The sequence below is a fragment of the Acanthochromis polyacanthus genome, chromosome 17 (genome assembly GCF_021347895.1).
Source record: "Acanthochromis polyacanthus isolate Apoly-LR-REF ecotype Palm Island chromosome 17, KAUST_Apoly_ChrSc, whole genome shotgun sequence".
Lineage (NCBI taxonomy): Eukaryota > Metazoa > Chordata > Actinopteri > Pomacentridae > Acanthochromis > Acanthochromis polyacanthus.
Window position 1 is genome coordinate 33,286,126 of NC_067129.1, and position 24,910 is coordinate 33,311,035.

At 38.0% G+C, this 24,910-nt stretch overlaps 1 protein-coding gene across 2 annotated transcripts in view; it reads left to right on the forward strand.

The window, feature by feature from the left end:
* The window catches only part of tmem132e (transmembrane protein 132E), a 627,726-nt gene that overhangs the window by 572,057 nt on the left and 30,759 nt on the right, over nucleotides 1-24,910 (forward strand). For both annotated transcript variants that reach the window (XM_051937379.1, XM_022189115.2), the window contains exon 7: nucleotides 15,789-16,068. In XM_051937379.1, coding sequence (XP_051793339.1) covers nucleotides 15,789-16,068 — 280 coding nt within the window. The remainder of the gene's footprint in view (nucleotides 1-15,788; nucleotides 16,069-24,910) is intronic.

Consider the following 24,910-nt stretch of genomic DNA (forward strand, 5'->3'; position numbering starts at 1 on the left):
CTATATTCTAGGATAAAGTGATTTTAGTGAAGTATGAATAGTTCCTTGACTGTCAGAAAATCAGATGATCCTGATTTGTTTTTGCTGTTTCTGGCTCTAATAAATATTGAAAATTTGACCACATTATCAGAACAATATGCCTTCCAAAACTGCTACCAGGTTTTGGGGTTCAGAGGGTTAATAAGAGTATGAATCATTGGAAACGTCATTTAAAAATAGCAGCTGCTGCCTGCTTTCAGCACCACACAGGTTTAGGTTTTAGTGCAGTTTGATGTTTTTTTCCCCCTAACTTTGACTCAAAGTGAGTGAAATGTATGATATTTTGCATTTCTTTGGTGATGACAAGAATAGCATGCACATGGTATCTTTAATAAAATCTATTAAACCACCCTCATGCATAACTCATACATCAATAACACGAGATCCATGTTGATGAAAACGCGGAACAACAGAAATCCACGGTATAAGCAGCCAACTGTCAGTATTTACATAGTTTCCACATTGAAATTACATTTTCATGAAGCTGGGGTCTTGTTTTTGTAGCTGTAACAACAGAACGGCACTCATTACATTCACTGCTGAGATGTGTGGGTTTAGCAAGGGCACTGAAGAAGTCAAATGAGGAAAGAAACAAATAAGAAACTGTAAAATTATAAACCAAACTGTTCGTCATAGTTAATGCATACACTATACATACTGTTAAAGCCAGGTTTAGTGCTTACTGTCCACTGATTGGTTGCTTACAGCCTGTCTGATTGGCTGATTGCTTGAGTTTTTTGTGGCGTTGGATCTGATTGCAGCATATTTATTGTGTCTCCAGAATTTGTCAGTGATGTCAGAGAACTTTCCTCAAATTTAAAGTTTTTCCTTCACGGTTACAAACTCTACAGAACTGTATATTTCATGGTAATAATGCAGTTGGAGGAAGAACTCTGAAACCCCTTTGCTTATTTTATTTTTTCTTATCTGAACCCCGTGGTGAAAAGGAACAGAGCCGGAAAGCTTTCGACGCAGTACAATGTGTATTTCTATGTGCTTTATTTTGGCGCGTGATTACAAGAGGACTCATTATCCAAAGTGCACGGAACCCTGCCGCCTTACACATTAGAAACTAAAAAACAGCCCAGCCTCCTCTCTGTTATCCGGGATTTTACGGCCAGTCGCTTGTTTTGGTCCAATTAGATGCTCTTGCTCAGGTACACAGCAGAAATGCACCCTGCGAAATGAAGCTCTCAAGTGCAAATTGATCCACAAGGTTGCTTTTTTTTGTGTCGTACCCACGCCAACCCATTTTGTACAACAAGTCCGAGACACCGACTTAATTTGACTTTGCGCACGGAAAGCTTTTGAGAATGAATAATTGTTGTGTAGATAATGACTAACAAAAAAGTAATTTGGGCTGTTTGTCACGACCCAAAATGATGGCTGTTGATGCACAACTGTGTTTTCCACATAACAGTGACTCTTATTCTTGTGTCCTGTTTACATCCTTTGCCATTGTGAGGAGTCAAGGCCAATTGCCTGGCCTTGGTGTCAGTGTTACAAGAGCTTTGTCAATACCCAGAATCCAGCAGGCAATAAAATAGGGAATGAGCTGTTGCCTAGAAGCCTTAAAAAAAAAAATAGCATCTTCAGAGGTGGGGAGGGGGGAAAAATGGCACCAGTGGGAGATTAAGGTTGTTGGGAGTCGGGACCCCAATGAAGAATGCGGTCTGAGGTTACGGAAACTGGGCTCATTAAAATATCGGCGCATTCTTGTCATGCGTGGAGCCGTAACAAACAGGCCCACAACCCCACAACAAATGTTTAATAGGAGCATTAACACTCTCACGGGTGGCTGCTGTCGCCACCGCTGGAGTACATCACTGTAGACCAATTCCATTCCTACCCAACCTGAATACAAATGGCGTGTTTACGGAGTTGTTTGAGGAATGAAGGTATTTTAAATGACCTAGAGTAGCTCAGAAAACATCTTGCACAGCCTCATTCTTCAAAGATCCCCAATGGGCCGTAATGGGCCGTAGATGGTATATTATTTTGACGTGCAGAATGTGTCTTAAATGCCCACTTAAGCACCATTCATTCATTCTTTGCAGAAGCCGCAGCCTATTAAAGTAGGATCCTGCAGATGAAGAGTTCTACTGTACGTGGTTTTAGCAGATTTGTGGGAACTTGTTGTCTTGATTTCCCCTTCGTTATTCCCTGAATATCAATAGTTGATATTGATGCACACCACCGTTCAAAAGTTTGGGGCTCCCTAGAAACGTCCTTATTATTGAAAGAAAGGCAGATTTTTTAATGAAGATAACATTAAATTGATCAGAAATCCAGTCTAGACATTGTCAATGTGGTAAATGACGATTCTAGCTGGAAACGGCAGATTTTAAATGGAATATCTCCATAGGGGTACAGAGGAACATTTCCAGCAACCATCACTCCTGTGTTCTAATGGAAATTGTCTGGGTGTCCCCAAACTTTTAAACAGCAGAGTATACACATGACAAATTGGCATGACTTACTACAAAATGCAAAACATACTTTTGAACTTGAAAACATCCAATCAACTCATCTTTTATTAAAATCATATATAAAATGAGATGCCGACCGTATTCAGCCACCTAAAGTCATTCACTATTTCAAGATCAAGGACAAAAAAGACAGACCAGTTTAGGATTATTCTCCTTCAAAAACATCAATTTCAACAAAAGGGTTTTCTTGGATAATTTGTGAACAAATGTGTCCTGCAGAAAACATCTGCAATTACTTCAGCAGCTGCTTAAAGCATCTTCACATCCTGTAGGGGAAAAACAAAGTAAACGAGGAAGAATCTGGGTTGCCATTGAAATCATAATATGAGGGATGACCTCCTCATTTTTGACTATATTTGTGTCATACGTCTGTCACTGAAACAGGAAATGCTCTTTTAACATGCCTTTTCACATCCATAAGTTGCTTCTTATTGTTGAATGCAGTCTTTTTATTAATTTTTTTAAAGTCAATTTTGATCCTCAAAGTTTTATTCTTTGGGAATCAAGAGAAAGAAGAACCTGACTGACGCTACAGGCAGCCAAAAAAAAAAAGGCAGTGCCACTGGTCCATGTTTGTGGCCGTCCTACATTTCTGCCTTATCCCACAAATGTTTTTTGTATTATAAAGGTAAACTTTTCCAAGACAATTTATTTAGGTGTGTGTGCAAATTCTAAACAGTTTATTCATCAAGAATAACAAAATAAAACAAAAAATTACTCTACAGTTCAACAGTTTGGGGTCACCCAAGCAATTTAATGTTTTTCACACTTTCATTCATGTGCTAACAAAACTGCACAAGGGTTTTCTAACCATCAATGAGTCTTTCAACACCATTAGCTAACACAATGTAGCATTAGAACACAGGAGTGATGGTTGCTTCAAGTATCCTCTGTGGCCTTATGTAGATATTCCATTAAAAATCAGCTGTTTCCAGCTACAATAGTCATTCACCACATGAACAATGTCTAGACTGGATTTCTGATTAATTTAATGTTATCTTCATTGAACAAAAAAAAACTGCTTTTCTTTCAAAAATAAAGACATTTCTAAGTGACTCCAGACTTTTAAACAGTAGCGTATATAATCTAGCAGCCCTTGGAGGAGTACACCTCGCTCACTCTTCAAGCAAATTGCAAAGTTTGTTTCCGTAAAGCGTGGATCCTAACAATTCTTCCATGTATACAACCTCCTCTCTGCCGTCATGAAAACAGTAATCAAAGACCCCTTGTGAGCCGTTTTCAGCGGCTGTGATTGCCACGCTGCCGGGCCAAAAGGAATTCATTTCACTGCAGGTGAAGTGTTTCTTTCTTGCATGCTGTCATTTGGATTTACTGAGAGTGTGTAATATTCTTTACTTTTCCCCGTAGTTCTTTGCCGCATCAGGAAACTGCCGACAAAGGCGGCTCCTCTTGTTCCTGATGGCGTACAGACTACTGAAGCTGCTGATGCCGGCTAGAATGGCCCTCCCGCAGGGGCTTGTGTGTTTTCGGTGATATTTCTGTCGGCGGTGTCGGACACATCTTTTGATTTATGCAGCGTAGCATGTTTTGTTTTTGTGTTGCCTGATGCATAGCTGGAACAGTATCCCAGCAGGGAGGCACAAATCTGATGTTTAAGTCTGAAATATGCTGTGTTTTTGCATCAGAAAGTAGTTAAAAGTTTAATTTGAGGTACTATTTTAGGTATCTTAAAGCCCAGAGGTGTTGGTTGAGGTCATGTAGCTTTAAAACAGATGTTTGCATTTCCAGCCCGTAATGGTGAGTCTATCACCACACATTATAAATTCGCATACAGTCACATGGGACTTTCAGATATTTCTCACATTAAATGCAAATTTCATACATTTTTTTTATGTGGATGATGTGTTTGCAACTAAAACGTCCACCCACTCAGTCGTTCTGGAGCTTTCCATTGGGTTCGCTTCGTTTTGCCATGGATGTTCTTGTAGATATTTCTGAGCGCCTCCAGGACTTCTCGTCCACGCCGACTTAAGAGTGGAACTTGACACGTCATCCGTGACCTTGGAGATGAAGTTTCACATCCTGGCACATGTGGGTCCTGTCAGGAAGAAGCATTTCACGTCTAATGGTAGCCCCAGGGTTTTAAGATGCTGACCATGTAATCACAACTTCTCCAGTATGTCTCCTGTCGAAGAATGACTGAAATATCCTCAGAAAACGGACATACTACCTGTGAGAAGTATAATGCATATCTGGATCTGGGATTCTGAATTTCTCAGGTGTATTTTGTGTTGATCATACTCAGCAATGAATTTTAAATATCTAAAAGTCATATTTTACAAAGGAATTTTTCTTTAAAAAGGGTAATATTTCAGCACCTAGGTTACCCAAAAAAATACATTAAAATAACAGAAAATAAAAATCATAAATAAAAACACAGTAATTTTCCATAATTAATTTTATGCATTTGAAAATTTTTGATTAGTTAAAGGATAAAGGACAGATTTGACAAAAAAGCGTTTAAAAAAGTTAATATTCCAGCAGCTAGGGGACGAAAAATACACTAAAATACCAAAAAAATAAGTATTTCTTAAAAACACAATCATTTTCTATAATCATTTTTTGTTATATTTGAAAATTTTCAAACTGGTGTATTTCATTTTTAGTTGAATATTCTTTACTAATTAATAAAGAATATTTAGATGTGTTAATACAATGAAATTTCATATAATATATGATGATAATTTGAATAGATTACAAACAATAAATTAAAATGACATATTTTATATCCTACAACAGATGTGTGAATGTATTTTGGGTTTGTATGTTTGCATTTTTTAACCTTCTCTAAGTTATTTACATCTACAGGTCACTAATGTTGTCTTATATTGTAGGTATATTGTACATTTTAAAAAAACAGAAATATGTTTTTATTGTAATATTCTGTTATCTGAGTTGCCAAAATATGCTGTAAAGTAGTGGGAATTTTTATTTAAAGTTTGTTGATTTTTAATGATTGAGGGATATTTACATGCTTAACATGTATATGACACATAATGTAATATATATATTTGACAGAAAGATAATTTTTCAAGAAATTAGACTTGTACATAAGATGACAAATTTACAATAATTTCACAAAAGTTTTCTTTTCATTTAGTGTGTGAAACTATCCCAATCCAAGTCAAACATGGTGCATTACTCTAAAATTAGGTACAAATCGTGACAATTAATAAAAAAGCACTCATGCATTGTGTAATTTTACCTCGGTTTGTTTGTTAAAAGAAAGACATCTTATATAATTGCAAAACTAACAGATGGATAGATAAATAATATTTACAGTATCAAACTTGAATTTAACAATTTCATTTATTAAATAGGTAGATTTTTATGAAAAGAACACTTTTATAATAGTAATAGTGTTTAATTCTATATTACATTACCTGTAAATTCACAGAATATTCTTGTAATAAACTTAATATTTTTCTGTATTTTTTAAAAATACAGAAAAACAATCTGTGAAATTAAAAGGAAAAACCCCATAACATGACCAGCTCTTTTTACGGTGTACAGTTAACTGTCAGTAAACTTGATTTGGACTTGAACCGGAAGTTTAGGACTCGAGATCCGACTTCTACTCGAGCGTCAAGACTTTGAAACATCTTTGTGACCTGGACATGAGCCCAACAAGACCAGAGCCAACAATCGTCCACGAAACCGGCATCAAGTCCGGTGCCAAGACACCAGCGAAGAGGACGGGATGAGGCAGCGAGGTTTACAAGCCATCGCATCATTTTTGCCAACAGTAGCACTGGCAGCGGGTCTTTATTCGTCTTGACCTTGGTCTTGTTTGTTTGCAGACGTTATGAAGCGATAATGAATGAGATGATGTTTACAAAAGGGCTCATGAAGCCGGGTAAATAACACCTGAAAGTTAGATGGAAAGCAAGATCTCTCGCAGCTCATTAGCCTGCGGTATAACACCAAACCTCGATGCTAATCTGGGTTATTAGCCTGAATTACTGTGTTTTCGCTCTGAATCCTCCCGTCCTTACCTCCACGACCTCCTGCTCCTCCTTAACTCGTATTTTCCTGCAGTCTTTTACGTTCCTTCACCTCTGCAAAGTGACACACAGTGGACCTCGGTAGGCGGCGAGGTCTCTGGCCTGCAGTGGGGCTACAGTGCAGCAGAATTGCTCACTGGCTGCATTATCCAGCAACATGCTCTAAAAAAGGAAAGGCAGTGTAATCGGGCGGGCAGGCCGTGTGCACTGGAGCTTCAGCTTGTACGCTCGTGTCAGAGACTCTGATAAGAACAGACAATATTCTTCTGGAGGAGGAAAGAAAATATCAACCTTATTTTCAGGTGCGGACTCGGGAAGGTAAACTTTCACTGACCTGAGCGCAGAGTCGTGAAGCTCCCTGACAGTCGTGGTGTCTCTTCGGGTTTTCTCTGCCGTTAACCGAATGCGTGAGCGAGTTTTCCGTCTAAGTGTCTGCTGCTGTGGAGTTAACTCACTTGCCTTTTAAGTACAGCAGCGACTGCTCGTCCTGAAGCTGACAGTCAGAGCAGAAAGCAGAAAACTGCATCGTTTCTCTGGTTTCAGGTTACATTTTCCCAGTTTAGTGGTTTTTATATCAACTTTTTAAAGTGACAGTTGTTGCTTTTGGTCAGGTTGGCTGTTTTGGGGTAATTTAGGCTTAAATTTTCTTTTAAATTACTCTCTTGTGGGTTAGTTTTGCTCTTTTTTTTAAGCTGGGCGTGCAGTTACAGAGACTGAGATTGAAAACATTCTGGAGATTCAGATTTTTACAACAAATCTGCAAATGTAAGTGGGTCAGTGATGTATAAGGCTTTTCAATGTGCCAATTTTTAAATTCAAAAAGTAGGAGTATCAATTGCAACTGTTCAAACATTGAGAATGTTGTGTTTACATGAATTAATATTAGGTTCTTAAATTAAGTGATTTTAGTGTTTTTTCATATAGATGAATTGGCCTTGGCCTTAAATAATGTCATGTGGTGCGACCATGATTTATCTCAGAATTAACACATTTTCCCAACATGCTTAATAGTTTTTTTTCACAAGTTCTCAGTAATGTCAAGTGTTTAAAAACAAAGTGCTTGTTTTTCTTTTCAGTTTTTTTCTGCAATGATCTCATATTTTAGTTCCACAATGTCACAGTCACCTTCTTATGTGTGGTTAATTGACTTATTTTTCCTGTAAATCAGTTAAAACTGATAAAAATGTTCTAAAAAATGAAATTCATCTAAGCATATTATCACTTATTAATGTTTCAGCTACAGAAATTAAATATTTTATTTTGAATTTGATGTAGCTATTGCTATAATCAGTCGCACCACATGATGATTGGTTCCACCAAATGACAGAACGACCTTGTATTACTAAATAACAATGAAATTCTGCACAAAAATCACATCAAAAACAGACTTTATTAAAGTTTCATAAATGTTTACTGAATATTACACATATTTTACATTTTTTAATTAACACTTTAACAATTAATTAACAGTAACAGTTTCCTGGAGGGATTTCTCTGACCTCCTATTTTTGAACTTTGCCCAGCCAGGCTGCCTGCTCAGGTTCTGCTATAGTAAAATTTCATGAAGGTTTACGGAACATAAACATTTCTTTACATCTTTAACAATTTAACAGTTAACTAATAGCAACAGTTTACTAGAGGGATTTCTCTAACCCCAAGCACTTTTGAACTTTGCCCAGTCTGTGCTACTCAACTTAGACCAGCTGAGGTTGCTCGCTCAGGTTCTGCAATAACAAACAGAACATCTTTCTTATAATAGTAAATAATATCAGGTGTTTGTGGCCACATGAACAAGTTCTTTTCACCTGACTGGCGCATGGAGGTAACCTGAACTTCCTCTCCGACCAGCTGAAGGACCTGGCCTACATAAGGCAGTTCATCATAGGTCACGATGACAAACTTGCCACACAGATCTTGAAGAGGTTGCTCTTTTGTTGGCTCAGGGGAACTTAAGGGATCCTCAGTGGTGCACTTCAAGTCTACTTTTACAGGCTGGAAACATAGGCACGTCTTCATTTCTGCATGTTTGCAGAAGCATGACACCTCCCTCTGATAAATCTGAGCTGCTTCTGAAGAAAAAACCTGGTGGATTTTTAAGGTTCCCTTCACAGCGATCAATTTGTTTGGTATCAGCTGATCATATTTCTGGATACTCTCTTCATTTATCCAGAAATGAGTAATTGTTGACCCAGATTTTTTGGCCAGCATCTCGTACAGGTCCAGTGGAGTCTGTAGTTCACCCCCTCGATGAACATAGAGATCTGCATCCCTTTTTAAAGCGACACCAATGCCATCTGGGGCACCCTTTCCATGGGACTTTTCTGAATAGTTCCATGTAACATGTTTGAAGCCAGAAAGAAAAGGCAGAGTACTAAGGAGATAAAAATTAGCTTTGTTCCTGTACTGTGTAACAGGTCCGTCACTAATTACATGTAGGACTGTAATCTGTGGGTAGGTTGTCCGAAGCTCTTTCAATATGGGCTCTAGGTGTGCCCATACTGCCCGTTCATCATGGCGGAGGCTGTCTGACAGTGTTGCGTATGATTTTGTGCCATGGACTGTATAAAGGACAGCAGTGTGTATTGTGGCCTGCTTTCTGCTCCCTCCAAAATGATAAGCTTGTATTTCAGTGCTCATCTTGCACGCATAGTTTTCTGAAAAGTCAATGTGCAGAACTGCTTCAGAGTGTGTGAGAGTTTGTTTGAGGTTGTGAAACTCTTCTGATTGGTGGATCCAATTGAACTGATGTATGGCTAAATTTTCGAGCTTTTTGTGGAACAAAACTTTTAGGTCCTCGGTTGTCCCTGTGTATGTTTGTTTTAAAACATTTGCAAAGCTTTTTTCTCCATCTGTTGAAGTTACCCGCTCCCATTGTTCCCAAGAAACCTCAGAGCATTCCGTCTCAGTAAATTGTACTTCGTCAAAGCAGCACGTAGGACATACACGATCCATACATGCTTTGTTTTTGGGGTCACAAACAATCAAACTCACCAATTCTGAAATGCTGGTCGTCTTCAACATCCCTCTCTTGGCAAGTTTGCTCACCAACAGCCGGATATTCTCATGTTCTACACATGCACATGTATCTCTATCTCTGGCCTTCGGCTCTGATATAAAAAGGCCGCCTTCTGACAAACTGTCTGTAAGACATGGAGAGATGCTGTTCCACCTCTGATTGATACTGTGCATGGAGTTCAGTCAGGGATTTTGTAAGAACTCTTCTTTGCATTTTAAGTGTATTCTTTGTGATGGTGTCTTTTTTCCCAGCTAAAAGGTGACTGTTTTCATCTCTGCACAGAAAATTGATTACTGCTTACTTTCTTTCTTATGACAGCTTTTAAACTTTTCATTTTTCTCTTCAAAAAATGAAATTTTATAGTTCTTCAGTTACTGGTGGCAGCTAGACAGTTCACTGTCAACTTGTATTATAGATATGTCTTCACGTGTAAAGAATAACGTTTCAGTATTTCAGCAGGTAATTTTTACATATTGTACATTTTGGTAGGCTTTTCCATGATTAATTAAGGATATTTACACTTGTAAAATACCTAGAATACATAAATTGCAGTGGTTTGTGTATATATTTTAATTTTTTGTGTCATAAAATTTCTAAATGTCTATTATATATTATTTTAATGTTATTGACGTTTTTGTATATTTTAAAAATACAGAAAAATATCTGTGAAATTAGAAGGAAAAATTCTGTCACATTGCAGATGTTCTGACTTTTACAACAAATTTGTAAATGTTAGTCATATAAGTCAAAACCTATTTTTCTCATTTTTAAACATGAATTTTTATAGGTATTTACAGTTACAGGTGCCAGTTGGACTGTTTTTATTGGTATATTGTATTATACATGTAAATTCACAGTGTATTCTTTCAATATTACTGATATTTTTGTGTACAAAAATAAAGAAAAAAAACTGTAACATTACAGAGTCTTTAAAAGGCTGAGATATTCTCACTTTTACTGCCTGGCATGAATCAAACTCCCATAATGCACCTGGTCGTATCCTTTTGTTAGACCTTCCCTCCATTTAAACCTTTAGATTATAACACAGGATCTCGAAGCCCAACCTCAGACAACCCCAACGTCATCCTCAGCTTTTGTGCTTCTTTCTTTTTAACAACGAGCCACAGATACGACAGAACTTGTGTAAAATTGATGGCGTTACACTTCAAATTACCCTGAATTATTTGTAAAACAAAGCAGTTCAAGGGTCGATTTTCCGCTTTTATAATAAATGCTGATATTCTTCTGCTCCTTGTTTTGATTTTTTCTTCTTTAGCCGGAATCAAAATGCATCAGATATTATAGTCTCGCTCAGAATTATACATGCTACACTGTGATATCAACTTTCTTTATGGTGTTTCTGTAGCCACTGTCTGAATTTTAAATCTTCATGCAGCAGATGTGCAACTTTTTAGAAGTCTGTAAACTCATGCAAGGAGAAGCAGCTTTTGAATTAATAACTGTCTGCTAGTGATCATAATTCTTTTAATTAGTCTCAAAAATTCCCTCCAATATAATTGTTTATAATGTACATGGAAGCGTCATTTAAAGATAATGCTACAGATCATCAATACACACATGTATGCATATTTTCTATGTTTACAATGATGCATGTGTATAAGTCAGTTATTATTGTCCCTACTATTTAGCTCAAGGGTATTTTTTCTGAATTGTTAGTGATTTTTTTTATTCAAAAATCACTGTAATAAAACAGATCAAATCTATATATCATGTCCACATCAAACAATCTGTGCTTTAAGAATTGTTAATTTGTCCATTTACAAGATTTGACTTGATTTTTTTCTACATTTTGACTGAAAAAAATATTATATTTTACAGATATTTGCTAGTATTTGAAAGATGATTTGAAAAATGCAAAAAATAATATTTTTGTTGTTGTTCCAGATTTTTCCCCTTTTGCTAATTACACATAATATCCATTCGATTGACATTCAAGAAGTAAATACTGCATTAAAAATACTGTACATAATGTCCACATTGAAAATTAGTATGTTTACAAATTTGTGTGAAAAAATATTTTAATAAAAGGTGATATTTCAGCATCTGGGGTGTCAACAATAGACTGCAAATAATGAAAATTTACAGTCTCATAGATGTGCAGAAATTGTCCATAGTTAATGTTTTTACATTTTGTAAATTTTAATGAAGGACATTTAAACTTTTGAAATACACTGCTCAAAAAAATTAAAGGAACACTTTGAAAATACATCATATTTCAATGTGGGGAAAATACAAAGTGGCTATTAGTATTGATATGGACTGGATAATGTGTTAGGAATGAAAAGTGCCACATTGTTTGATGGGAATAAAAATTATCAACCCCCCAGGAGGGCTAAATTCAAGACACCCCAAAATCAAAGTGAAAAACTGATGTGGCAGGCTGGTCCATCTTTCTGAAATTCCTTGGCAGCAACTCAAAATGGTATTCAGTAGTTTGTATGGCCTCCATGTGCTTGTATGCTGTACATGACTGACGATGCCGGGACAAGCTCTGAATGAGACGACAGATGGTGTCCTGGGGTATCTCCTATCAGAACTGGACCAGGGCATCACTGAGCTCCTGGACAGTCTGAGGAGCAACCTGATGGTGTCGGATGGAACAAAACATAATGTTCCAAAGGTGTTCTATTGGATTCAGGTCAGGTGAGCATGGGGGCCAGCTGATGGTATCAGTTCCTTCATCCTCCAGGAACTGCATGAGTTCTCTTACCACATAAGACTGGCCATTGTCGTGCACCAGAAGGAATCCAGGACCACTGCACCAATGTAGGGTCTGACAATGGGTCAAAGGATTTCATCCTGATACCTAATGGCAGTCAGAATGCCGTTGTCCAGCCTGTAGAGGTCTGTGCGTCCCTCCATGGATATGCCTCCCCACACCATCACTGACCCACCACCAAACCGGTCATGCTGAACAATGTTACAGGCAGCATAACGTTCTCCACGGCTTCTCCAGACCCTTTCATGTCTGTCACATGCGCTCAGGGTGAACCTGCTCTCATCTGTGAAAAGCACAGGGCACCAGTGGTGGACCTGCCAATTCCTGTGTTCTATGACAAATGCCAGTCGAGCTCCACGGTGCCAGTCAGAGAGCACAGCGGGCACTAGAGGACGCTGGGCCCTCAGACCACTCTCACTACATCTCCTTCTGATTGTTTGATCAGAGACATTCACACCAGTGGTCTGCTGGAGGTCATTTTGTAGAGCTATTGCAGTGCTCATCCTGTTCCTCCTTGTACAAAGGAGCAGATACCTGTCCTGCTGATGGGTTGAGGACCTTCTACTGTCCTATCCAGCTCTCTTAGACTAACTGCCTGTCTCCTGGAATCTCCTCCATGTGCTTGAGAATGTGCTGGGAGACACAGCAAACCTTTTGGCAATGATGTGCCATCCTGGAGGAGTTTGACTGTCTGTGGAACCTCTGTAGGGTCCAGGTATCGCCTCATGTTACCAGAAGTGACTCTGACCCTAGCCAAATGCAAAACTAGTGAAAAACAGTCTGAAAACATTAGGAAGGAAAAAAATGTCAGTGGCCTTCACCTGTAAACTCATTCTTGTTTTGGGGGTTGTCTCATTGTCCAGGGTGTCCCCTGCCTTCGCCCGAGTCAGCTGGGATAGGCTCCAGCACCTCCCACGACCCTAGTGAGGATAAAGCGGTGTATAGAGAATGGATGGACATATATATATATATATATATATATATATATATATATATATATATATATATATATATTCGAATTAAAATCATCATTATTGCACATATATTTCCATTATTTTCACAGTTTTACAGTTTTTGAAATGTTAAAATATTACACCATTTTTTAGCATATTTTTCCTGCCACCGTTGTTGCCAGATTTTCAGTTTTTGTTTTTCTGTGTGCTATATTTTTGACCTTTGACCTTTATAATCCAACATTTATCCTCCATTTTTGTAGTTTTTACTCGTCAAGTCAATAAATTCCTTAATATTGAATTAAAACCCTGATTATCTGCGAACAGTTTTTATGTTTTCATTCATTTCAAGGAACCATATTCATCCGATCATAGTCACAAATCAATGAATGTTCTTGTTTAGGTGAAGTTAGTGTTGTATCGATTATTCAGAAAAATGTTTTGTTCGATATCTTGGAGAAATTCTTCATGCAGGAGGCTCCAAAGACCTGCGAGTCGGTTTATATACGTAATGCAACCTGCCAGTACAAAGTCTAGTCAGAGAGTCGAGGTGGGAATGATGAGGTGTTCAGAGGTGGAGCGCTAAGATGAATTAATAATGGAGCCTGGTAGGTGGGACGGGTCTGAAGGCACAAGCAACAATGCATCCTGTTGTTCAGGGAGGTCTGCTGGAAGCATTTATGAGACCTCGGGACAGAAGTGCTTTTCCTAATAATCGAACCTGCTCCCCGACTTAATGGGTGGGATGGTTACTTTGTCGGTGGCTGACAGCCGGCTGCCTCTCCTGAATCCCAAGTCATCTGGAGAGTTAAGTCAAAGCAGAGACTAAGCAGAGGAGAGCTTTTTAAGGGGGAACTGGCAGATTGTCAAGCCTTCGAAGGGAACTTGGGTAGCTCATGCATCTTGTTGTGGAGCAGATTGCGCTCAGTGGGGGATGCACCTGGCATGTTTAACCTCGCTGCCCAGGGCTCCTGTGAAATAAGAAGGGCGTCCGTCCAAAACTCCGCTTTGTGGTGCTTATCATTCCCTCCCCGCCGGTTCTGAGGACTTTTTCCTCATCGTCACTGCATCAGAACAGATAATGTGACGGATATGTGTGGAGTGCTGCCGAGTTTCTCATCAGCGCTGTGATGTCAAATTATAAAGCGAGTGGAGACCCTTAAGAACAGAAGGAACAAATTGAGACACAGCATCATGACACGACGCCGAGCATAATTCAGCGGCAGATGCTCCGTTTAAAGAAGTTATGATTGGTGATTGGTGTTGAGCTTCTTAAACGCCGCCACCTCAATTACCTTTTCTCTTTTTTTTCTTTGTTTTTTTTTAGCAGGAAATTTCACGGCTATCTAAAATTGGCAAATGCAGTGGTTAAGGGTAGAGCTCCATCTGCTGCATTTTTGACACCACATAGAGGAATGTTTCATGGGTTTTCACTTTCTAAATTTGTTGCAGCTCAAAGAGCCCTGGTTTGTGTCCCAGCGTGGACCTAGGATCTCTCTGTGTGGAGTTAGCATATACTTCCTGGGTTTTCCCCTACAGTTCAATAACATGCTGAGGTTAATTGGTGATTCTAAATTGTCTGGAGGCTGGACTACTACTTTTTCACTGGTAGCATGGGTGCAACCAACCATCTCATTTGGTGGCATCTCCAACCTTATCACAAGCAAAAGACATCACTTGCTGAACATCTTCTTATCGACAGACACCAATTTACTGATGTTCCCTAAACGCTGCTCCTTGGTAGTTGCAGTATTCTCAGACAGGTGTTTGACCAAAAGAATATTTTGAAAAGAGTTAATCTAGAGCGTTCTAAGGGCTGCACTGTGACTCGGTGGTTAGCACTGTTGCTTCACAGCTCGAAGATCCCCGGTTCACATTCCGGCCTGGACCTCAGTTCTTTCTGCATAGAGTTTACGTGTTCTCCCTGGGTTTTCTCCGGGTTCTCCAGCTTCCTCCCACACTCCAGAACATGCTGAAGTTATTTGGTGGTTCTTAACTGTCTGGAGGCACACTAACTTTTTAACTTGGTTGCACCTCTGACCTTATCACAGACAAAAGGCATCACTCGCTGAACATCTTCTTATCAACATACACTACAATTTAAAGATGTTTCCTAAACGCTGCTCGTTGGGAGTTGCAGTAAAAATATACAGAGTATATCCGCTTTGCGCCCCATAAGTCGTGTCTTTTCCACAGTGTGCGTTTGTGGCCCAGTGGTTAGCACTGTTGCCTTGTAGCTAGAAGATCCCCAGTTCATGTTTCCTCTTTCTGTGTGGACTTTGTATGTTGTCCCAGGATTTTCTCTGGCTTCACCCCACAGTCCAAAAACATGCTGAGGTTAATTGGTGATTCTAAATTGTCTGTAGGTATGAATGTGAGTGTGCTTTTTCAGCTTTGTGATAGACTGGTGACCTGTCCAGGATGTCACCTGCCTTCGCCCTAAATCACCTGGGATGAGGACTGCGCGGTGTATAGATAATGGATGGATGGAAATTTACACGTCTTCTTTTTCTCTCTCTGTCCAAGGAGCACCAGAGACAGCGATGCCGACGACGAGGACGACGAGCGGCGGGTGAGTCGAGGCTGCACCCTGCAGTTCCAGCGGGCCCTGATCAAGGTGCTGACCCAGTTCCACACCACGTCCACGGAGGGCACTGACCAGGTCATCACCATGCTGGGGCCCGACTGGCAAGTGGACGTCACCGACCTGGTCCAGGACTCCCTGAAGGTAGCCGACCCCAGAATAGCGGAGCTGGTGGACAGAACGGTTCTGGTGGGCCTGGAGCTGGGATCCACTGTGCTCAAGGTAAAGTCTTTAACACTCCACTGATGAAGGTTCACATTAATCAGCAGTGAAAAATGAAGGACCTTAGAGGTAGAGAATGTCAGGACTGTGATATTATTGTCTAAAGCAAACAAGAAGTTACACCCAGAAAGCGTACAACAACTGAAGGGTTTGGAAGCAGAGCGGTTTGCAGCTTTTGCACAAGCAAGCAAAGTTCCTTGAATACCATCAGTTATAAAGGTTCCTTGGATAATAATGGAAGGATGTTGAGTTAAAAACATGAGGAAGACAGATTAAAAACTTACAGTTCATCGTTCTTTACTGAGTTTATAGCAGCTGTTGAGTACAGTTGGGAATCAGGAACTGTTACAACTCTAGTCATTGAGAAAGTTTGATTTTGATTCTGCTCACGCTATTTAGAAACATCCTACTGCAATCACCTGTTTTCTATCTTCTTCTATCCATTAGTGTTCAGCTTTCTTTTCTCCTGTTTGCATTGTTTTGTGGTTTGATTGGTTGTTTTCCTCTTTACTAAGTTCTCAAATCTCCAAAGTTAACTGCAATACAAGGATCTAAACTATAGACTACATACCACATTTGTAATAAACAAGATTTATATTTAAAGTTAAATCAGTCTCTGGACAATCACGGCACTTTTTATTCATTGTCTGCATCTATTATAAAACAAAACCCATCGGTCTGCCTGTAGTGTGTTCAGCTGTCGATGTCTCTCAAGTGAAGAAGCCGCCGGACATAAAGTGCATTTAAATGCGTCAGCCGAGACAGGTTCAGAAGTCCTTATAAAAGAAGCGGCACAAGTTATTACTCCTCAGCTTTGATTTACCGATGCTTCACTGGTCATTTATGGAGACGGAGAGAAGTAACGGATGGCAAGAGTTTTGATCACCATGAGAGATCACAGTTTCAGCATGTCAGGCGAAAGAATAGTCGCCTGATGGATGCGTCCGATCACGGCGAGATAGGGAGGAAAGATATAAGTCACCGATCCATCATTTTAAATGAGCAATGGATCATTTATAATCTGTTGAAGGGTATGAATAATTATACATCAATTTACCACCAGATGTAACTTGCTGCGTCGACTCATAGCAATCGCAATAAATAAATAAATAAATAAATAAGGTGTTAAGAAATGACCTCATCCTTTGAGCAATTTTAAAGATTATGGATGGAATACTGAATGGCTCCAGCCAGTAAGGAGATGTCACATTAGTTCTAACAAAATACTGTTAAAGACCCCCACTATATCTAAATAACTATATAATTTCACATTTTTATCACATTTAATCACTTCAAATTTCCACATGAAAAGTAATTTCATGATAATTTCCTCTTCATTTAGTGTGTGAAACTCTCAAATTTAAGTTTAATACACCTCCTCATATATTATTAAATGTATTTAAAGGAAAATATAAATGAAACATTAAAAAACTATGTCCTATACTACAATAATATAACCATATGATTTTCCATTTTTTAAATTTAAATATATTTTTAACATCTAGTGACTGGTAAAATTCATTTCCAAATTGAAAACAATTTCAATTACATGTCGACTTAAACATAAGATTGAATACCTGTTGATCTAATTAACCCTACAATTTTATTTTGTACATACACACTTATTATAATGGTTGTACAAATATCTTTTTAATTTTAAAATATGAGAATGTAAAATTAAAATTTAATGCATCTCCTTGTTTTAGTTGCAGTTTTTAATTGTTGATCAAAGGTGTGGCAAATAAAGCCATGGACTGGTCAGATTTGTTGTATTAGCATGGTTTTAGTTGACATATTACAGCTGTTTTTGCTAAATAATACACAGCTTTACTTTGTAAGCTTTGGTTTGATTCCTGAAAATCACCTCAGCCTCCCTGCATGAGATAACAAACAGTGCAGAGCTTCACGGCCGGTAGAAATGAGGACAGTGTGTTTCTAGGTGGATGTCATTCTCCATCCACTCTGTCGTAAGTCAGAGTTCTCAGCAGGACGTCACTTCATTACGGTTGAGTCAGATGATGAGTGGCCACTGAGACAAAAATTGAAACTCCAGCTGCTTTAAAACTCCACCTCCGGCCTCTGAGCGACTGAAAAAAACCCTGATGAAAAGGTCCAGCGTTAAAACACCATGAAGGAAACTGAAATTGGATCTCTGCCGGCTCCAGTAGGAATGTTTGATCTCTTATAAAACACAAAGAAGTTGGCAGATCTGCAGTGAAATTGTTCTGCTGATTTCCTGTAAATGAACGGTATATGTCTCAACAATGGACGGGTCTGAATTAGTCTCTGAGTCTTACGAGACTCATTCAAATTGTTCGCCAGCTCATGAATATGAATAAAGAAAGGAAGCAGCTTTTGTCCATTTAGTGCGATATTTCAGAGAGTCATTTAATTTGTCCCTTTCCGCCAGAGCGGTCGGTGCTTATTGCATGAATTAAATCTCTCTGCATTACGTTTGACGGGTCTCTTTAAGAGATGACCCGGAGCTGCAGAGGTTAAAATGTAAATATAGATATAGATATTAAGTGTATCTTTACATGCTGAGATCGAGGGGCGAAGTGAGGACTCTCCAAGAATCCGCCCGAAACCTGCAGGGAGTTGGAGGGTTTAATCCGGGAGATTACTCAACAATAGCTGCTTCTCAAAGTGAAAAGCCAGACTTGGACGGAATCCACTGCCAGTCCTCAGATCAGAGATTATTCGGTTAATATCTGCAAACAGGCAGTCTTCCAGAGACAGACGGAAGCAGCAGCAGACAGGAAGTGGAGTCCAATCTACGAATCTTTAATCAGTATTTACGGCGCGTCTCAGGAATGTGATCCCTGTTTGAATATTGACTCTTCTGAATAGATTTTATGGTGAAATATGACTCTTTAATCAATATGGAGTCGAGTGAATTCCACCCACAACAATATCAGTGCATGGAAATGACAATAATTCAGTGCTGTCAGGCTCTTCAAATTATGTTCACGTTTCTTTTAAACATAGTCAGATTTACGTTCACTGAGCAGCTACAGCGTTAAAACCACTGGCCTAGTATTGTGTAGGTCGTCTTTGATCCGGAGCGTCGACAGCAGACTCGTCTGGAGCGCTGGCAGCAGATTGTTTGGGTCGTGGGGTTTTGCCTTCGTGGATCTGGCTGGTTATTCTGCAGATGCTCCGTCAGATCGGGATCTACGGAGTTTGGAAGGATTTGAACTCTCTGGTATGTTCCTCAAGCTGTTCTCAGTTTGGTAGTCTTACTGGGAAGAGTTTGTGGTCTGCAGCATTGTTTAAGATAAAATGAAGTTAAATTATTTGACCTGATGTTGTCCAGAAAACAGAATCAGCCTGCTAGAGAAGCAATAAGATAAAATTACAATACATTACTGACAATAGAAATAATTAAACTGAAATAAGGTGGAAGGTTTGTGTCAAAATAACATCTACATCGGTCTTTCTTCCACTTTATTTTCCATCCATCTTTCTTTCGAATACAGTAACATGTAATAGCAATTAAATTAATTTACATTTCTAGTATAAAATAATTTTTAAAAATAGATACATCTAAGTAACAATTAAAAAATTTACATAAATACTAACTGTGTTCTTTGAAATACAGTAAAATATCAACAGAATTAGACAAATATACTGTTAATTTACATTTCTAGTGTAAAATAACTTTTAAAAAATACAGTTACATATCAATAAAATTATACGAGTTTATTATTCATTTAATTTCTTGCATAAAATTATATATATCAAAAATAGCAATAATATTTTGTTTAAAAATTATTTTTCATACAAAATTTTACTTATTTTTTAAATACAGTAAAATAGTAATGGAATTACACAAATGTACTGTTAATTTACATTTCTAGTGTAAAATAACTTTAAAAATACATACAAAAATCAAAATAACAATGACATTTCTGTTTTTTAAAGATTATTTTAAACTAGTTTTTATTGCAGGAACATATCAATGAAATTACACAAATTCACAGTTTTTTTTTACATTTCCAGGGTAAAATAACTTTAAAAACAGAGCAACATATCAATAAAATTATACAAGTACGTTGTTAATTACATTTAGACAGATGCATCCTTTATTGATCCCCTGTGTTAAATAATTTTTAAAAAAATATAAAATCCCAAATAAAGAAATTTCTATTTTTAAAAAATTAGTTTTTGCATAAAATTATAAATAAATTTAAAATGTTAACTAAAATGTTAACGTACTTACACGATACATTGTTAATTTACATTTCTAGCATAAAATTGCTTATAATTATATCTAAATAACAATAACATTTGCATATTTAAAATAATTTTCAAAAACACAAATATAATCTCATTCAAATTTAGGCTATACGTAAAATTTTAATTAGGAAAAATTACACTAATTTCATCAAGTATTTATTTATTTATTTACAATTTTACAATTTCATGAAGCAGACTGCTTTCCAAAGCAACGCACATCTGAGTAGATACGGCACAAGTTTTATTTATTTCTTACTTATTTATTTAGACACAGCTGCCATAATATTACATTTTTTCATAATTTGTGTGTTCCACAGCTTTTTAATCATGAAGCTCCATACGTAAAATGAAAAAAAATCCGTTCATTTATTTGTTTTCCTCTTAGCCTCAGCAAATGGTCAAATTCAGCATCCAAATCCTCCACGTGATGAAATACTCAGATACAGCATCAGATAAACACGCATGCAGGATGTGACCCTTACAAACAGACACATGATTTTATGAAACTGCAAAACACGACTTAGATCCCAAGATGTGTCGTGTGTCATTTCCCCCTTTTCCATCTCTGTGTACTTTGATCTGTCCAATCCAATAAAGTCGAAAAGGCATCCCCAGGGCAGTCATTTTACTGAAGTGGCTAGGAAAGCAGTGGGCCGGCTGCTCAGGAGCTGCCGGGGGAACCCTTCGCCTTGCAGGAGGGGCTCGCAGGTTTATTCTGCAGCTGTTGCACCCACTTACTTTGCAACGTGGGAAGCCGTGTAATTGACTGAAAGTTTGCAGGGCGGTGGAAGTTGCCAGCGAGTGTCATGTTTTCACTTTTCGCCGGCGTTTCAAGAGGTATTACGTTTGTATTTCATCAGTTGATCCTCTCGGAAGAGAAGCACTTCATGGCTGTGCAAACAAGCATAAAGAGGCAGGATACATCCCTGTGCTCGTCAGCGTTAATTACCCCGATGGAAAGCGTAATGAAAAATGCCCATCATGTCTGCGAGACGAAGGCCGGAGCGTGTAGAAGTCAAAGTTGGGACCAGGATAAATTGACCCGCCATCTAGAGTCCATAAAAAGTGGATTAATTTAGTTCTGAATAGTAAATTGTATTTTGGGGTGGGAGTTTTCTTTATTCATGGCCTACCCAGCTTCATGTGTAGATCTATTTTAGCAAACAAAAAAGATTCAACAACAACCACAGGAGGAAGGCTTCAAGATGAGCTATATACAATCACCGGTCACTTTATTAGGTACACCAAACATGTTAACACAAACAGCTAAGTAGCCAATCACATGGCAGCAACTCAACGTAGACACTGTAAACCGAGCATCAGAATGGGGAAGAAAGGGGGTTGAAGTGACTTTGAACATGGCGTGGTTGTTCATCTGAGTAGTTCACAAGCTGGTGATCTACTGGGATTTTCACACACAACCGTCTCTAGGGTGACACAAATGACAAAAACAAGACACAAAACGGCAAAAGTGAGAAACAAAATGACAAAACATAGACTAACAAGACAAGTGAGACAAAAATACACAAAATGACACAAACAATGCTCAAAACAATGAATAAAGCGAAACACAAAATGAGAAAAATAAGACAAAAAACACAAGCAAGACAAAAAGGAAACACAAAATGATAGAAAATGAGACAAATGACAAGGAACAAAAAAGAGACAAAAATTTACCAAAAAATTAGAAAGCAAAAAAATGGACAAACGACAAAAATTACATTAAAAATGGCTAAGAAACAAAACGACAAAAAAATCGACAAACGGCAAAAGTGAGACAATAAAACAAAACATGAGAAAAAAATGAGAAAAATAAGACGAAACACATGTGAGGCAAAAAGAAAGGACAAAAAGACAAAAAGATGAGACAAATGACAATAGTCAGACAAAAAACAGCAAAAACAAGACAAAGTATGACAAAAATGAGACACAAGATAACAAAAGTGAGAAACAAAATGACAAAAATGAGACAAATGACACAAAACAAAACAAAAAAGAAACAAAAAATTGACTAAAAAGTTTGAAAGCGACAAAAAAATGGACAAACAACAAAAATCTGACAAAAATGACAAAGGCGAGAAACAAAAGGACAAAAAAATGGATGAACAACACAAACGAGATGATAAAACGCAAAATGACACAAACAATGCTCAAAACAACAAATAAAATGAAACGCAAAATGAGAAAAAGAAAACAAAAAACACAAGCAAGACAAAAAGAAAACACAAAAATGAGAAACAAAATATGACACAACTGAGACACAAAATGACAAAAGAACAATGAGCAATCTGTTATTTTACTTTATGATCAAAACAGCTCGCCATCTTCTAGAAATTATTCTAAATTCATAGTTTTAACATTTACAATTTGCACTCAGTGTTTTCTCTGAAATTTTTACTCTTTACAAAGTCGTCCCACAGGCCGGATTGGATCCTCTTTCGTCCCGGTTTTGGCCCGTGGGCCGCGTGTTTGATACCCCTGTTCTAAAGTACTTAAGATTAATTCTGCAGTCTTATTGCTCCAAAGTAGAAAATTAATTTTCTTCGGGTGCAAAGCAACTCATTTGACCTACAAACACAGTAGTTGTGAGTTGTGTTTTCTTCCTGTTTTCGTAGTGAATTTCCAGCTCTGTGTATATTCTGCAAAAACAAACATAAAACTACATCTTTGCGAGTTCCCAAGCGGCAGCGAGTAAATAAAAAAAGATGTCAGAAAATATGAAGCACTTTTAGTATGTATATCATGTCACATTCTGGTTGTGATTCTCCCACTAGTCTCTCAATCAGGCGTCACTTTTCAGCACATGGTGTGAGTCCAGCAGCGTCTCGATTAGCGGTTAGCTTTTACATAATATCCTGCTGACTTTAACTCGCAGCCAGCAGGAGTTTCTGTAATAAAGCACAATTCTAAAGTCTGACTGAAGGTGTGAAGTGAAGAAAGAAACAGAGCTGGACTTTCAGTGCAGTAGAGAGAAAAAAAGGCATTAATGATCCTGTTCATGGTGCTGCTCAGACTGATCTAACTTTCAGTAGGTGTGGGAGGATGCTTCACTGCCTCAGAGGTGACTTGTTTTCCTCAGGTGTGTTCCTGCCACAGGCGCCGGTGAAAAACTTGCATGAATAAATCTGAAACCTCACAACCCCAAAGTGTGATTTATCGATGTGAGATGAAGAGGAAGTGCAGAGGTGAAGGATAAAGCAGATGATGTGGAGACACTCTGCTGGTCGGTGTCAATCTGCTGCTTTATTGATCCTCTGAGCGGCGGTGAAATAGTGCTTCCACCGGCGTGACGGACAAGCCGCTGCTTTAGGAACACGTAAAGTGTGACTACTTTGCTGCTTCGCTTCACTTCTCCTGCCTGCAGATGACAAACTGAACCGGGAGCGAAGCCGGAAGCTGCTGACCTCCACGAGCCGGCTAGAAAACCGCACACGGCAGACATCGGAGTAGCCGTGAATCGATTTTTATCTCAGACTGGTGGGTTTGGTCAGAGTAGCTGTGTTTGCTCTCAGGTGGGAGGTTCATGTATTAATTATCTCAGGTAGTTGTTGAATAGCGTAGAGTAGAAGAGTTCTTCCCTGTTTAATTAGGTTTTTAAATAAAGACATAACCCGCTGCCAACAAGCCAGTGAGTCAAAGATAAAAGATTAAATAAAAGATAAAAATGTCAATGATGTTAATTCATAGCTACATTTTTTGTCATATTTTGCATTACATTTTACTCATTAATATATTCTAATTATCTAAAAGTTGTGTCTCCACATACTTCAGACATGGAACTGTTCACATTCTTTTTATTTGTTTCTATACTAGACATATACAGCCAAAAAAGTCCCTGAATTTGTGTCACTTTATTATTGGTTGCAACTGACGTGCTTATTTCTTGTGAGTTGTGTTCAGGAGCTCATACTTTTTAGGTATTTACAGAATTTGGCAATTACAAGAGGCCATTTTATAGATGAAATAGGTAGAAAAAGATGCTTTATGATGAAATATCACAATTTTAAACTTAGATTTGGTTGATTTTCTTTTTTGGACCCATGTGTCTCCAAAAAAATCCAACAATTTTTCTGTTTTTACAGTTTGTATCTCTGATGAATGATGTAATTTTGGTGATTTTTAAAAACATAACCTGCTGCTAACAAGCCGATGAGTCAAACATATACCAATATCAGTAATGTTCATTCATAAATGAATTTTTTGTGGAATTTTGCATTGCTTGTATAATCTTTTGACTAGATTTTATTTCTTAATATATTTTATTTATCTAAAAACGGTGTCTCTACATACTATAGATATGGAACTAATTACATTTTTTTGTTTCCATACTAGACATACACCCCCTGTCAAAAGTTTTGAGACACTTTCTCATTCAAATAAATAGGAAGCTGTCTCAAAACTTTTGACAGGGGTGTATACAGCCTGCACCTCAGCCAAAAAGTGTCAGAATTGGTCTTGGCTCAGAATTGGCTTATTTTTGGCATTTTTCAAAATGAAATAAGTACAAAAAGATTTGGTTGATTTTCTTGATAGAACCAGGTCTCAGATGATTAGTTCAGGGACAGCTGGAAAGTTGAAATCCAATGATTGTTTCTATTATTAA